The sequence below is a fragment of the Corvus moneduloides genome, chromosome Z (genome assembly GCF_009650955.1).
Source record: "Corvus moneduloides isolate bCorMon1 chromosome Z, bCorMon1.pri, whole genome shotgun sequence".
NCBI classification, from domain to species: domain Eukaryota; kingdom Metazoa; phylum Chordata; class Aves; order Passeriformes; family Corvidae; genus Corvus; species Corvus moneduloides.
In genome coordinates, this window is record NC_045511.1 from 66,849,119 (window position 1) to 66,865,469 (window position 16,351).

A 16,351-nucleotide genomic window follows, 5' to 3' on the forward strand; every position below is an offset into this window, starting at 1 on the left:
GATCCTACAGCAGATCCTGTGCCCAGATGGACATATATTTGCCTAGAATCTGAAATGGGAAGATCAAGAAAAAGTTTTAAAGACTGATACCTGGGAAGAAAATTGTTGCATAGGCAGGTTAATGCACCAGGCCACATGTTGGCTAGCCACAAATAAGATGAAATTTGAACATGAATTAAAAAAAAAATAATGATGTGACATTTTATATGTTCTACAAATACTTAGGTACATATTATTTAAATGTTTAGTGACATTCAGGTTTCAATAATTCTCCCTGCATCTTGTTAATGTGTCTACTTCTGTTAGAACTGCAATGAAAAATAGTTTTCAGACACTACATTCAGGTTTGCTGGCTATTACAGTGCTAGAATCTGTGGCCTGAAGCTCCATTTTACTCTGATGCTTCAAATTTCTTTCATTTATTGAAGGAAGCATGACCTGGTTTCCTGGGTTTTGGCTGCCTGGAAGTTTTGCTTCCACTTGAAATGGAAAGATAAGAAGTCTGGATGGGTTGCCACCAAATACTCAGATCAAAAACTGTATCACCAGTGGAGATCCTACAGTGATTTTCCCTGTGTAGTGGTAGAGAAAGTTCCTTAAGTTCCTAGCAAGTAAAATGCTGGTGTTTATTACTGATTATTTTGATTTGCTTGCTGTGGTTTTTTTAAGAGTCTGAACAAAAAGAAACTCTTCTCCACCTTGTGATGAGATTGGGCTTGGTTAAGCTTTCCCAGTTCTTGGCAGCCCAGCCTGGAGGGTCATCAGCGTTGGCATTACCTAATGAGGATGGAGCAACACCGTTAGATTTGGCTTTACAAAATGGGCACTCCAAACTTGTTCAGTTCTTTACAAAGTGAGTATAATGGTTTGCTGTTTTCAATGAAAATCTCTTGTCATTTAAAGGATGTGGGGAGTACTGTTATTTATCTGGAAAGAGTTGCCTATTTTGTGCTGGTTTCTGCTGCTTTTGCCAGTATTATCATTTTAGGTGGTAAATTTACATTTACAATTAAAGGAAGTTTATTATTTGTGTCCTTCACTACATTTGAAGTCAATTAACTGTCAGTTAAATGATAGAGGACCAGCTGCACCATCAGGTGCCTCTCCCAGTACTGTATCAACTGAATCCCGACACACTAAAACCAAGTAAAGGCATTCCTTAAAAATATATGTAAAGAAATATTTATACATAAACAGAAACATAGGACCTGACTTCCAGAAAACCTCAGCAGACTCTGTGATCCCTCCAAAGCTCAAGTTTGAATGAACAAATAAGGGAGAATCAGCAGCAAAGACACTGCTGCAGTTATGACTCCATTCTGCCCAAGAGCTGCCACACTGACAAATGACTTAAAGGACAAGTGCTTTCTGGCACCTTTCAGCTGTCTGGAGCCCTGTCTGTGCAGTCCTGAGGAGCTGCCTGGGGTGTCTGTGCATTTCTTGGGATACCAAATGGTAAGCAACAGATACCCGTTCTTACTCTTGGCTTTTCTTTGCAAATAGAAATACGCAAGAATTGGGCTACATTTTTATTTTGGTATGTGGCTCTTTCAGTTCTGGCTCCATGCAGCCTGTAGTTTATGTGAGACTTATCTGTACTTCAACTTGAAAAAAAGTACAACACGGGTACAGTACATTGTGTTATGACTGTCTCATTTGTTTGTTATGTCCAAACAATACTGTATTCCCTTGAGATACTTTCTGTTTTTCACTCTTGTGGGATAACAAATCTGCTAGCTGCCAGTCGTGTCATACTGCTATATATGGCAACATTGACAGGAAAAGGTACTATTGCTCATTTACAGCAATAAGGAGAAATAGGTATTGTCACAGCTTGCTCATTCCGGCTTCTTTTAGTAGTGAGTAACCATCTAGAGCTAACATTTTTTTTCCCAGTTGATAGCTAGAAGTAGCTATGGGTTCTTAAGGCTGAAAAGAGTCGTTGCTACGTATTTGTTTGCCCAGCTGTGTTTTCAGTGGATGTTTCAGATTTTCTGCCTCTAGTTTTTGCAGTGGGTGCATTGGAGTCCTGACGGATTGTGCTGAAGGCAAGCAGGAAGCTCACTGTGGCTGTGCTTTCATTCTACCTGTGCAGAGAGCTCTGCTTTGACTTAAAGAGTGTGTCATTCCAGCTTCCAGGGCAGTCACTCGCTTGACATTTCAAGAGCAGAGATCAGCGAGGGTGCCTGCCTGCAGTTTGTTCATTCATCAAGAGCTCTGACGCTGACGTTTAGCCACACTGCACAGCACTTGCTGGAGTCAGACATTAAGCTCTTCAGAAAATACTTCTGGGACAGACCTCTCCTTTATCAGGTACCACAGATTTTCTTCACAATTTCCACCTGTAGACTTTTGAGGCTGGATTTGTTTTTCTTGTGTATCCTTTTAATTTAAGCTGCCTGTGTGACTGATCACCAGCATAATTTCATTATTACTATTGTGGACTTCTACTTCATGTAAGAGTAGCACATTGTGTGTCTGCAGCTGGAGCGTAAGAGGTCTTGAGAACTTTGTCGAAGCCTCCTTTGCCTCCCAAGTTGTTTTTTAATCATGATGGACCCTACAGGGAGTATCTTTCCATGAAATCTCTGTGTCTTCAATTGCATTGCCATTGTATTCATTTTTGTACTTTGAAATATTTAGTTTACTTCCATTCTTCTGGTAGTGTAGTGCCCTGGAGTCTTTATCAAGAGCCAACCCTGGTCTATTATTTACAGCAGAAATACAGAGTACAGACTTTTTCTACAGAGTTTAGTTTAGTTGGTCTTATTTTAATGTAAAATGTCTGGAACACTGCTGTCATATCCTTAGGACATCTCTTGATTTCAATAAAATAAAGAGAATGCTTGAATGTAGAAGTTCTTTAATAGCAATGCAGATGCTTACCTGTGTTTTTAGATTGAGACCGCACATCATATGTAAAACTAGGGAGCTAAAAGCACACTAAAAGTTGGCTTTTTTTCTGGTCTTGAAATTCAACTTTTCCGTTCTTAGCTTTGGGTTTCCTCATTTGTGCACTGATTTTCCTTGCATTACCTTTATTGCATACTGCTTTTTTCTTAACTTAGGAAATTATTTATGTGTTATGTTTAACATAGAAACTTATGATGTGGTGTATTGTATAGTCCGTATGTATAATCTCATGTAATAACATTGTCCAGATTTTGATTTGTTTCAATACAAAAAAGTTACTCTCTGTAGCTTGCAGAATCCCTACAATTTGTGTGTGGCTTTTCCATTGAGACAATAATAAACTCAAAAGGAAAACCAAGACTATAATCAAGAATGCATTGTTATTTATATAACTGGCTTTTTCTTCCACTCACGAAGTCCTTGTTTTTCATTCAGTCTTTGAAATGGAAAAAGAAAGTGTGGCATGTTAGGTATTCTCAAAGACAAAGACTCTTAAAGGCTGCAAAATTCTGCATTTGGTATTTTCTGGAAAAAGCCTACTGCTCTGGATTTGTTGGTTCCCCTTTTGCCATTCCTCTAGTTGCAGCAGTCTAGGTTCTGTTGTGAGGACCTTATTCCCCACCTGCTCAGCATGGTGTTGCAGCACTTCTAATAAAGCAGAAATAAGCGAAGAGTAATTGGGAAGATAATGTGGTTTATTTAGTTAATTTCTTATACACAAGCTGTTGTGTTTAGACTGTGTATTGTGTCCTAAAAGAAAGGTAAAATTCATTTTCTTTCTGTTGCAAACAAGAATTCTGAGCTCTTTAGTGGTATCCAAATAATTGGGAGGCAATTAGAAATTTTTGGTGGGTATTAGACATTTCACAGTACATAGTCTTTTTAAAATAGAGACAGAACTTACTGCTGTCCTGGAGTATTCATTTCATCTACAGCAGACTTAGGCTGTACGTTTGGTGTCTGAGACTGTATAAATGACCACATTGCTATTTCATGCTTGAGTCAGAATGCTATGAACTGAAGAAAGGGAGCTTGTCTCAGTTATGATGGCATGTAGTGTTGGATTTGTGTGAAATGATTGCCTTAGACAGCAGCACATCTATTCATGCAAGAAAAGCATCGTCTTTCTCAAGTATATTCTTCACTCTCTGCTGTGTCAGTTCTTTCAGTTCCTTTTCTATTCCTTAGAAGCCTAATGAAGAAGTAATGAAAAAGTTAAGACAAGCTGTCAGTAAGCTAAAGTCACTTGTATGGGAGCCATGCCTTAATTAAGCAGTTCAAAAAGTGGAAACCCACACGTTTTGTGGGCACTTTAGGCAACAGAGATGGGAAAGATACCTGAAATTGCTGAGAAGAAATGTGGACTCGCTTAAATTCTGTGTGACCTCCTTGAGGCAGAGATTGCTGTGTGGTAGTGGTGCCTGTAAGTGGGACGATGTGGTTGGTTCATTGTGCAGTTCCAGTGGAGACCTAGACAGCAGAGAAGGTGATCCACAAGGCTGTCAGTGCTGGAGGCAGCACAGCCAGTGCAGGGCAGAGGTCCTGCGTGAGAGGAAGAGAGATCTGGGGACTGATGGACGCGTTTGAAATGGTGTCAGAGTAATGAAAAAAACAAAAAGGCCAAGCCAGGATAATTATCCAAAATGACTAAGATAGTTTATGATCATTTAAGTAATTTTTTTGCCTGGTGGTGGACAGATTTAATAGTTACCAACTTTCTTTTGACTTTTTCTGCCTGATAGGTGCTAGAGTGGGAAACTGTCTAGCACAGCAAGAGACAAGCAGAGATAAATGCAACTATCCCCACTGAGGTGGGGCTTCATGGCTTTCAAATTAGTTTGGCTGCAGTATTCAGCAGAGCGTCACCCCTGGCCTTTTCTTTTGTGTCCAGGTTACCATGTCTTTTCTCTGTTTGCAGCTCTTGGTACATGGCAAATACACAGGCAGCCTTCTAGAGGGAAAGACTAAAAGCTAGCAGAGTTGTAGATGAAAGGACACAAAAGAATCCATTCTTTCTGCCTCCCACTTTGTTTATCATCTCTGAGGGTAATTTCTAAAATAAGAGACTGTATCCCAGCCCCCTCTTCCTTTTGAGCAGGAATGATATAGTCAATGTGTATCTGAACAAGGCTTGGCCAGGGGCCACAGATATGGGGAGTGTCTCCTGGCTTCCAGGCTGGGTTTATCATGTATTTAGTGTTTGGTCTTAGTTTATTCGCTTTGTATTACCTAGCCACCAAAATTGTTTGCTTTACAGGGATGCTTTTAATATAAACTAGACTTCGGAACTGAGCTGTTGTGCAAAGCTGTTGTGCTGCTTTTCTCATAGAGAAGAAGGTTGTAAGCAGTGAAGTGCAGATGGTAAATCATATCCTTTAGATCTATTGTGTATTGTAAGCAGGAGGTGATTTCTCTCTGTAGTTAAAAATATTTTATTGGTTTCCCTCTTGAGGGATTGCTGTCAGTTTCCTCTGGAAGGTAGCCATTAAAATATTGTGGAATCTCTCTCAGTCATTTTGGTATTGCTTATGACATAAGTGTTTGCTAGTCTTTGACATTGTTCTTGAGTTTTCAGATAAATGTAATGGGCATCAAACACAGTTACTGTCATTTTGATTTTTTTTACAGAGTATTAATTCAAACCAAGTTGAAACAGTGGAAGGCCCAAAAATGCCCTGCAGTACAACACGCTCTGTAGAAGGTACAGTTTTTTATTCCATAATGTTGCAATCTTCAAAAGCTCTAGAAAGTTGGCACAGATTCATACACTTATTTATTCAGGAAGATCATGTTTTATATGGTTTTAGAGGCCTGTTAGAAGAGAACAGTGGAGTATGTAAGTCATACATTACAAGAATTTTGTAAATCATGATACTCCCTAGAGAGCATCGGTTTTCCAATGTTAGACTGAAATTGTTCACAAAATATTACAACATTTATAGTGACTGGAAAAGCCTTAGCTGATTTCATTTTAAGAGCCAGAAAAAAGTCAGGTGTTTCCAGGAGAGGGCAGTGTTTAACTGAATGAACTCTCCTGCAAATTCCAGTGACGCCAAATAAGTTAATAAGGATAGGAGCAGAGTAATGATTTGTATGGGTAGTTCTGGGATTCAGCCTAGACTTCTTAATGTGGCAAAATCCTCATTTGTTTCCACCAGACATTAACTATTTTGGTGAGCAGTTCACCTCTGCAAGGATTGTGGGACTGTGCTTGTGTGTGAGAATGCTCTTTCATTACCAAAATACCTCCCAGTGTACCTCAGAGCAAACATGTCTTAGAGCTGAAGAGAAAATCACAAAAAAAGATCGTTCTTCAGTATCAAAAGTATAAGGCTTGGGGACTTATAGATGGTTCTTAGGAATTAATTAAAAGTTTTCTTCAGTTGTCCATTTGCTTAGTGGCTGGCATTGTATGTTTGGATGAAGCAACAAGCTGAAAACTGAGAGCTCTGTGAGAGGCTCGGTCTTGCTCTTGCTCCAGTGTCTGCTGGAGACGGCCTTACTGAGGGCAGCAGAAATATTAGCACCTGCATGAACTGCGGACAGGACCAGGACCAGACCGAGGGAAAGGATGGGGACTAGTTTGAGGGGTGTCAGCTAGTAACTTCGTGTGAATGGGTAAAATAGGGACACAGTCGTGTATTTAAATGTGTATGCTGCCATTGCTAGTGCTGAAAAAGTAGTTTTATACCCCGTTTCTCTGTCAGTCTTCAGGCAACAAATGTTCTGCCATTAGAAGTTAAATTTGCAGAGAAATAATAAGCACTTGTTAGCAGTTACAAGTTACATATCTGTTATTGTAAGTGAGAATTTATTATACGCGTTTTGTAAATGACTTTGGTGACAAAGCATTTACTCTGGGTGTTCACCTGAATGCTGTACTCTGACCAGGGTGATCTTTATGCTGCTTCTTGGCAATATAAAGTGAATGGCCTTCATTGGCAGTGCTATATGTGGGAGTTGCTTCATCAGTGTGACTTGTAGGTGATGATTAGTTTAATACTTTTTGCAAAAAGCAGTTTTAACTTGATCTACTTGCACAAGCAGAAGGCAGAGATCAATGGGTATTCATTTCCTGGAGGGGGAGAGAGAGAAAGTCTCCAGTTCAGGACATCTACTCTCATTTTGGATTCTGATGAGCAGCAAAGATATTTGGCATAGGCATACCTAGCTGTTTGTGTTTTCAGTGGAAGCTATAGACTTTAGTGCCGTTATGCATCAGAGTTACTTTGCACCTGGTTTTTTTTTTTTTAATTAATTTCAGTTCAACACCTGGAAAAGTATGCCACATTTTGTAAGTATTCAGGACCTACACAAACAGATTGTAGTAAACATACTTGCATGTTTTATCCTCTGAGATACCTACTTGTAGACATGAGAAGTCTGTAACTACTGTTGGTACAGTGTTAGGCAACACAGTTTTTTCATCTTCTTCTATTTCAATATTTAATAGGTTACCATATTTCTGTAAGTCTAGCCACCTAGTCAAAAAAAAAAAAAAATCACTGAGTGGTGGTGGTTACTGGTGACTAGTAGCTTGTCTTAAACTTTCCATTTGCTGGCATTCGGGAGATCAAAAGAACTTTGTTCGAGATTGAATTAAAATTGTTGCTGCTGGAAGCAAAAATTATATGAAATTATTGTACTTTTTACTACATTCTGAGTTGCATTCACTGAACTCCTTTATAAAGTGTCTGCTAAGGTAAGGACTTTATTTTGGCACATTCATGTCATGAAAGTATCCCCCTCAGATTTTAGAACTGCTGCCATTCCAAGAAGTAGTAACTACTCACTTCTAAAGTCAAGATCAACAGACCTTTAAAACACAGTGCTGTCAGCAGCCCTGAGCTGTTACCGAGAGGAGTTTGCTATAGCAGTGTGTTGCTTCTTGTGAAATGCCATCATGTGAAAGCAGTGGGTCAGCGTAAGGTGATGCTGCTAGCTTAGCAGTGAATCTCCCATAGCAACTTAATTAAATTCAAATATATGGAGTGATAAATTATCCAGACAGGATGCAGAACAAAAGGTGAAATTGGTGGTATTTTGGCTAATTTTATAGTTTGTGCTTTTCTTTTCTCTTTTCTGACCTGAAATTCCATGCTCATGAGTTGACTGAATACTGTTACCTGGAGGATAAGCCAATTGCTGCTACAGTATATATGGTATAGAGAAAACACGGCTTTTTATTTCTGAGAATTGTGGAACTGAATAATAATAATAATGCCAATTGCATGTCAATACTGTAAAAAAAAAAAACCTTCTCAAGGAAGCTTTAAAGTTGGTGACTGCATTTGCAGTTACCCAAGAAATAGTCTATTCCTACTAGCTGAAGGATAACATCTGGAATGCTTAGTTTGACAGCAGCAGGGATTTTGTGCTGATTACCCTGTGTTAGAATGCAAGGGGAGATATATATATATATGAGTGCTGCAGGAAGTTAATTAAAGAAGGTGGATTAATTCAAAGTTAATGATCCTGATACTGATAAGCACGGACCCAGTCCTAACTCCTGCCAGTGTCCAGGGGCACTGCCGAGGTCAGGGACAACAGGTTGCAGTGGGCCTATAACTGCATCCCAGAACTTCATGTCTGAGAGACCTGTAGGTCAGGTGGAGTTTTTATTGCTGAGGATTGCGTGATTTAGGTAACAGGCAGCTGTCTTTGAATTGTTTTTCCCAAGATGTATTGATACAATGCTTTCTTAAAAAAACTTGAGATATACTTTGTTCAATGCCAGTAAACGTCCCTAAACTCCATATACCTCAAGGTATCCTATGCTGACTGAGAAATGAAGAGGGTATCTGAGAACAGATATGAACCTAGAGTTGAAAGGTTCAGTATAAAATGAGACATATTTACCATGATGACTCTATGTAATTTCATTTTCATTTTTTTAAAAACACGTGTGCTAAATTATAATGTTCCTGGAAGCATGAATGATGCTTGTGTTCATTTACATTCCTGTATCCAAATTACTCTTATTTGCTGTTTCACAGTAGTCTTTCAGGCTGCATTTGGGCAAAACTTAAAAAGTGTGGGAGGTGGTTTTTTTGGTGTTTTTTTTTTGCCATTGCTGTGTCCTTCTCCACAGCCCTTGGAAGAAAATATAAACCAAAAACCAGCCAACCAAAGAGAAAAAAGAGTGACAGAAGTGAAGTTATTTTTTTTTTACTACTTGGGTTGAAAATACAAAGTCTAATTTCAGAAAATGCATGAAATCCCTGCAGAAGAAAAGCAGAGCTCAGCTGCTCTGTGACGTTGGTGTGAGGCACAATGCTGGAGCTGTTGATTTTCTGAGCATGTAGGGGTTAATCAGCCCAAACATAACTGTGACAATAACATAGCACTTGTTGTGCATCCAGCTTGCATGCTGCCCACGGGATTGCCGCTGTGGGGAGATGCATGGGCTGCCCATGTCCATTGTTCTGGCTTGCCTGCCTGCTTCTTGTGCCCCCTTTTCTGTTTGAAAGAGGAGAGAGACCAGCAGCAGAAACCAAAGCAGACACAAACTGAATTTTCTTGTTATTAAAGGCAGAAGTCTTTGCTCTTGCAGGTCCTATGAGCTCAGCATCTGGTGACTTGTCCCAGGATGACACGAAGGTACAGATTTCTCCTTCTACAAATAGCTAAGCTTTATTTAGGCTGAGAAGCAGCAACCTCTGCATGCCTATCTGAGCACATACCAGAGCTAACAAATAAATTCTAGCCTGCCAGGCAGCATTTCTTGCTATTTCTATCTGGCAGGAATAGTTACGTGTGTAGATGATTATTATTTGAAAGAACCTGTTATGTAGTTGTGGACTGGAAAGCTGGGTTGCAGAAGCAAGCTCTGCTTTTGGACCAGAAAGCTCTTGTATTTATGGTGAAGCTTAGTGCCTTTAGGGAGCTGGCAGCTGCCAGTCTGGGGTCAGCACAACCTGTCTAGCATAAGTTTCATCCTTGAGACAGCATGGTTCATTACATCTGAGGAGTCAGTTTCTGAGAGAGACCCTGCGGGTAACTGTGAGTCCTTAACTGGATGTAAATAGGAAAAATGCTTGATGCAAAAAATACTACAAGTTCCCATTGTCATCTACTTGGAGGTATCTAAACAGCTTTTGGGAGAGACCAAATTATGTGAGAAGTGCCATTACAACTGTATTTCTGTCAGTTGTATTTGATCTCTAGTCTTATATTCTGCTTTTTATTTATATGTATTTGTTTACAAAATGATTGGAAAATGTTTGTCTTGGTATTTTTTGAACACTTTTCAAGTGGGAGCTTGATTATTACCTCAGTGGGTATGCAGCTAAAATAATAATTTAGACTGAGAGAAATAAAATCTGGTCAAACCTGGAAAATCTGGTAAAAGTGATATCAATACCAAGTGACTACTGTTTGTTTTGGGTTCTTTTAATAACATTTGAATGTAGTGGAATATTGCTGAGCTGGCACATTAGGTAATTTTTATGAATGTGGTCACCTTTATAGGCTTTTTTTTTGGTTGGTTGCTTGGGATTTTAAAATTTTTAAATTTTTATTACCAGCCACGCAGAAGATTGACCATTTGTTTGGAAGTCACATGTTGCTGTTGTAATCTGTGAAATCTCAGAATTATATCTACAGTATGCACACAATTTGGAGTCTGTGTTGAAAGGGTGTGTTGGAGCAGAATACTGTAGCTCATGAGTCTTGCTGGGGGGAAAAGATTCTGGTCCCATATTGATTGTCTCTTGTTTTGATCTAGTAGAAAGGCTATAATGAATCTATAATGAATGAACTGAACTGTGACATTTCTACAGGTGTGAACAGCTCCGGCATTAGAAGTATTTCAAATCTTAGAAAATATTGCTCTTTTCTCCAGAGCACTGTATATTGGCTAGTCAGAGCACAATTAAACTTTGTAAGAGAAAAACAGGCTGAAGATTGAAGTTTGCATGGGAAGTAAGAGGTAGTTTGGTCTCTTCTTTAATTATAGTTAGAATTTGAGTCCTTAGGATTCATTTGCGTATGGAAGTAGAACGCCATATCAGCTGCATTTATAAAAATGGCTAAAATGAAGTGACTGTTGCTTGATAGTGTTTGAACTGAATTATGAAAGCCTGTAGCACAGATTGCAACTAAGCATAAATACAACAAATTGTCTTCAGAGATATAGCTCAATTTTTCTGTTTCTAGCCTTTCCGAGACTCTGGGGTTCCTTCTAAAGAAAATGAAGATCGTGTCTCATTGGATGTAGGTAAGAAAGAATTAAAAAGGTGAAATGAGGTATGTAGAAATGTTTAAAAGCCACAGTGAGTTGTGGGCCTGGTAGGAGAATATAGCCAATTGTGCTCGACAGCACCTTTAGAGACTGAAACTCAACTGGAAAGGTATTTTCAAGCTTTGTGGAAAGCTACAAGAGCAATATGCAAACATGGGCTCATGGAAAGCACAGCAAGTTGGAAAACATGATGAGTAACTAAGCTCTGCAAGTGGGAGCTGCTGTGCCAGGCAGAGACTGCCAATCTGATATCACTGGCCTGTAGTCCAACACTGAGCTCAGAAAGAGCAGCCTAAACGGTAGCATTCTGTACGCAGATTTTGGTGCTGTGAAGATTCGCTTTGTGTGTGCAGAAAGGGAGGGGTTAGATGTGCGTGCATAGGGGGGATATATGTTAGAGGGAAATGAGCTGACATAAACTCAGAGACAGTTCTAAGATAAGAAGCTGGCAGATTATTTTATTACCTCTCACTAAATCAGCATCTAGTTATCTATTTTTTTAGTTACTGTTATGCCAAATACCTGTACTTCAACTATTTAATGATGTTTGTCTCACTGTCCCATAGAGGCAATATGAGAGGTCCATAAGGGAATTGGGACAAGTAGCAAAAAGCCTAATATTCACAGTCATCCTAACTTTAGTGCTTTTGAGGATAGGACACTGTACCATTCCTTGCCTTGCTCAAAAATGCAAGGTATGTGGGATATTAGTGCCCATGTGTTCAAATCTGTTTTGTCAAGCAAGACCAAAGTATTGGACTGTGTCTCAATGTAGATGTGTGTGGAGGCATTGGGGAGTGATTATGGTTTGTTAATCTGAAAGCCACATTTGCTCTGGTCTTTGTTCCAGTTATACCATCTGGACAGAACATATAGTAATTTAGAAGCTCTCAAAGTGGAAGTTCTCCACCGTGAAATGATAGCTGGTATTTCTTTTTCTTACTCCTGAAATGCCTTTTCCTGCTAAGGCATCATTCACAGAGCATTGTGTGCAACAGCTGAAACAGAAGCCAGGCCCTCTGGCTACAGACCTGCTCATTCTCTGATGCTTGGATGGGCAGCGGCATCAGATCCTGAGTCGTCTTGGAGGAACAAGCATGTGACTTTGGCCATGGTTCATACTGTTAGGAGTGGTAGTGTAGATTCCTAGAGGAGCTAAGAGGGTAAAAAGAATGGTGAGTTTGCATATGATTTGGACAACATTTAGATGTTTAAAATTTGATTTAAATAAATTTTCTTCGGCCTCTTATTTGCACATAAAGTAAAATCAAAATGTGTAGATATACATATATGTGTTCGTACACGTGTGTATGTGAAGTGTGTCCTGAGCATGGGATCATCTTATCTTAAACTAAGAAATAGTCCTTGTTTTAACATCTGTATGAAAAAGAACCAACCCTCTGTCGCCCCCAATATTGTTCTACTTTAGAATACATTTAAGAAGCTGACTTTTTGTGGAAAAGCTGCAGTGAAATCAGTTCTACTTGTTTTAGAAGCCACTGTAAATGAAAGTTTGGTTGCCGTGTGTAAGGACTGGAGCATGAACTTGCTGCTGGCCACACTGTGGGCTCTCCTTGCCCATCTCTGGGTTGTGCACCCAAACTGGCTGAAACACTCACTGCATAGACATCTGGTGGGATTTTGCTGTTGAGCTCAGCGGGGCCGGAAAGGCTTCTGGTGCACACTGTGTTTGAGATCTAATGGGACTGAAGTGCAGGCTGGGGAGTGAGTGGGTTATTGGGTGTGCAATAAAAAGTGGAAGTGGGGAGGGATGAAGGCTGGAAATAAGAGTTTGGTGGCAGCAAAAATTTGTAAGTTGACCAAAGATGGGTTTACTGGTTTATTTGAATGTAAAAATCAGCATACATTCTAACCTGACTCATTTAACCATATTGCTAAATATTGTAGTTTTCCTACCCTGGATTGTTTTAAACTATTCTAAAAACAATTGTTTGCTTGGCAGTCCTGTTAAATGGCAGTGGCTTTGGCAGGAAAAGCACACAGTGGGGGATAAGAAGAGAAATTAAAATGGTTGTCAGTGGGGGAGAGGGAAACAGCTAAGGGGGATTGAATGAAAAAGAATGAATAGAAACAAGCGAACTCTGGAATCTCACTAGTAGCTGGATGCGTAAATCAAAGAGGACTCGTAAGAGCAAGAATGTGAGTGCTCTTTGAATGGAGGTACAAAGTCCCCCACTTCTGCTTCTCACTTCTTTTTCTATGTGGTTCCTGCTTTAGAAATCTCTGCCAAAAATCAGTGTTGTCATGGAATGGTTTTGATTGGAAGGGATCTTTGAAGTAGCAGTGGCTACTGGAAGGGCTCTCCTGTTCCTGCTCTCTGTCTTCTTCCTCAGACATCCCTTTCAGTCGTGTTGATCTTTATGGCTCTTTACTGACAACGTTTGGGGAATGCCTTTGCAGAGGTACTTTCAACATTTGGTAGGATGCTGAAAGGGCACCAGCTCTCCTTGCTCCCTGCTTTCTTCATCTTTGGGTTGGGACCTGGCTGTCTTAGGCACCAGGTCTAGTAGAGAGTCTTGTAGTTTGGTTTTGAGAATTGTAGTTCAATATTTTTTGTGCAAGAGGCTTCTCATCCTCCAGGATCTCTGGAGAGCCCCTGGGATATCAGTCCAGGGAGTGTGATGGTCCAATAAGAAGCCAAGAAGATGATGGACTTTGAGTTTGCAGTATTTAAGAATGGAAGGAGTAGGAGTAGAGCACAACACGATCCTAGACCATGCTTAACAGGAGGCTGTATGGAGACACCCTAGTGCTAGTCACACCTGCCAGTGTTCTTCCCCCTCTGTCTGTCTCCTTCAGAAATTGTTAGAGATCTGTTTTATGTTTACAAGAGAAAAAAAACACAAAACAAAACCCGAAACAAATGAAACAAAAAACCCCCCAAGCACTTTTTTTCTTGTTTCATTGAAGGCAAACGTGCTGGAAATATTGAGAGAAAACCAATTCTGTTTGGGGAGATCAAATAAAAGAAATAAACAGAAAGCAACGAAAAAAGGATTTTTTTTTTTCCTTTCAATATAATGCATGTGTTTTATTGCCAGGCATTGTTGTCCTCAGAATCAGCAACCCTGTACATTTTGGGAGAAAGTCTAGGAGGTGACAGCTGTATGCTGTTACTGTTGGGCATGTAACAGTGTGAGCAGGGCATGTGTTTCTAAACATTTATAATTCTTTCCTGTTTTGCATAGCTGGTTTGGAAAAATAATGTTCGCAAGGCCATTTATAAAGCTGTAAAGGTTTCTCTTTTCCATTAAGAAAAGTGACCCAAACACGCAGTTTTTTTCTTCCAAGGATATACAGCTTTTTTTTTTTCCCCCCACTAAACTTCAGGAAGGGAGGATGATGATAATTTTTCAAAATAATTTCCATTATCTCCTCCTTACATTGCCAGCAACCTAGCGGTGTCTGTCTCTTCTACTCTGTTTGCTCTGCTGGTGATGAAAAACTCCTGGAAGCCATGTTTCGCCAGAGATAAAATTACTGATGCCAAATTTTTTGGCAGTTCACTCTGTGACCAGGCAGATGCAAAATATTTTTAGTAGAGTCTGCCCTTTGATTTTCATGATTCCACAGAAATACCCATTTAACCACATATCAGTTTAAGGAACAAAACATAACTGCCATAATGATCTTCTTCTCTGTAAACCAGTGGGCCTGTAATGAAATCTGCAGAAAAGTCTGGTTTCAGTGTTGCTGTTTTGTTCCTTTCTTTGATTAGATTTCCTCACCGTGGTTGGTAGGACTTAAAAGGGGTAGAATTTTTTTTCTTTTAAGATAAAAAAAAGCATGGTCCTGCTGTCTGGAGTCCTACCTTTTTGCAGTTTTTGTTATGTCTATAAAATTATTATTTTTTTGCACTTACTGTGATCATATCTTTTTTTTGTGCTTTTTTTGGCTTCTGGGTTTTTCAGGCCAGAATGTTTGCATTTAGAAGTGTTTGGAGTAAAGTGTGCCTGTTTTGACATTGGAACTACAGGAAATAATTTTATGGTTACTAGTAGGTAAGAGTGAAAGTTATGTGTTAAGTGTTGCCTATTTGAGACAGTTACAGGAGTCCTGTGATTCAGGCTATGCAGATCTTTTCTGGTTTTGGTCATTTTTGTATTTTTCTGGCAGTTTTCAATCCTATCTTTGCTTTATGTATGTTTTCAGAGAGGCTGAGTGATCCAGCATAGCATCTCTACTCCAGGAGCTGCAGACTTCTGCTTCAGTTTTTCTCCTTAACAGATTTCTAACAAGACTTTGGGCATATCACTTATCTTTTCTCTGCAACTTATTTTCTCCTGAAAGAAAGAAGACTATAGAGACCAAGGTGATAAGGAGGCACTGCAGTACTTCGATGATTGGAGATATGCAAATACTTAGACTGGTTGTGCCAAAGAAGTTCAGTTTGTGGTAAAGGAAGATTTTAAAAACCTCATTTTTAGTCAAAAGGTAGATGGTTTGAAAGTTGCAGAGAGAAACAACAACTGAAGAAAATTGCACAGTTATCACTGCAGCTGATGATGGTGGCAATTGCCCTCTGGCATTTTGGGCTGCAGCTTTGACATCTTTGTGCTGCTTCTTCCACTTTGCGAAATCTTTGCATGGTTCCTTGCACTGGAGACTTACCTTGGGCTTGATCTGTCAGAGTACTGCCAGCAGTAATTTTTAAACAACATTTAAACATGACAGTAGCTTATTTCAGTAGATAAAAATATTCACATTTGTTTGGAGTGTCTGTAAACAATGGACTATTGTAGACTGCAGAATAGTTAAGAGCTGCAGAAGATATGGGAAGTCAGGTTTTCCTGGGATGTGTGCCTGAACTGAGTTTAATTAAAAAGCTGTGGAGAAATCTGGAAGAAGCAACATCAGGCACTAAAACAAGCTTTTTCTTGTTGCTTGGACTTTCCTCCACTCTTTATTTTCTGAGGCACTATAATTCAAGTTAACCTCAAAAGAAAGAAAAAAAGAAAGAAAAATCAACAAGCTACAAATATATGATGTCTGTCTTCCCAGAACTTATTCTCTTCCGCTGCCTAAAATCCCAAACAAATTTGCTCAACAAAATAACCCTTCAAAAAGAGGCGCTTTTTTTAAACTGATGTTAAATAACCTTTTTTTCCAGCCTATCTTCTGCCCAGTTTCATTTCATGCTAACATAAATAAGCAATCTGGGATGTATCTAACATC

At 39.4% G+C, this 16,351-nt stretch overlaps 1 protein-coding gene across 5 annotated transcripts in view; it reads left to right on the plus strand.

Annotated features, from left to right (window-relative positions):
* ARHGEF28 (Rho guanine nucleotide exchange factor 28) overlaps positions 1 to 16,351 on the plus strand; it is a 117,863-nt gene that overhangs the window by 31,942 nt on the left and 69,570 nt on the right. For 4 of the 5 annotated variants that reach the window (XM_032096682.1, XM_032096684.1, XM_032096683.1 and 1 more), the window contains exons 6-10: positions 670 to 853; positions 2,133 to 2,313; positions 5,542 to 5,614; positions 9,467 to 9,513; positions 11,071 to 11,131. In XM_032096682.1, the coding sequence (XP_031952573.1) occupies positions 670 to 853; positions 2,133 to 2,313; positions 5,542 to 5,614; positions 9,467 to 9,513; positions 11,071 to 11,131 (546 nt within the window). The remainder of the gene's footprint in view (positions 1 to 669; positions 854 to 2,132; positions 2,314 to 5,541; positions 5,615 to 9,466; positions 9,514 to 11,070; positions 11,132 to 16,351) is intronic. The other variant, XM_032096685.1, reaches the window with a different exon arrangement.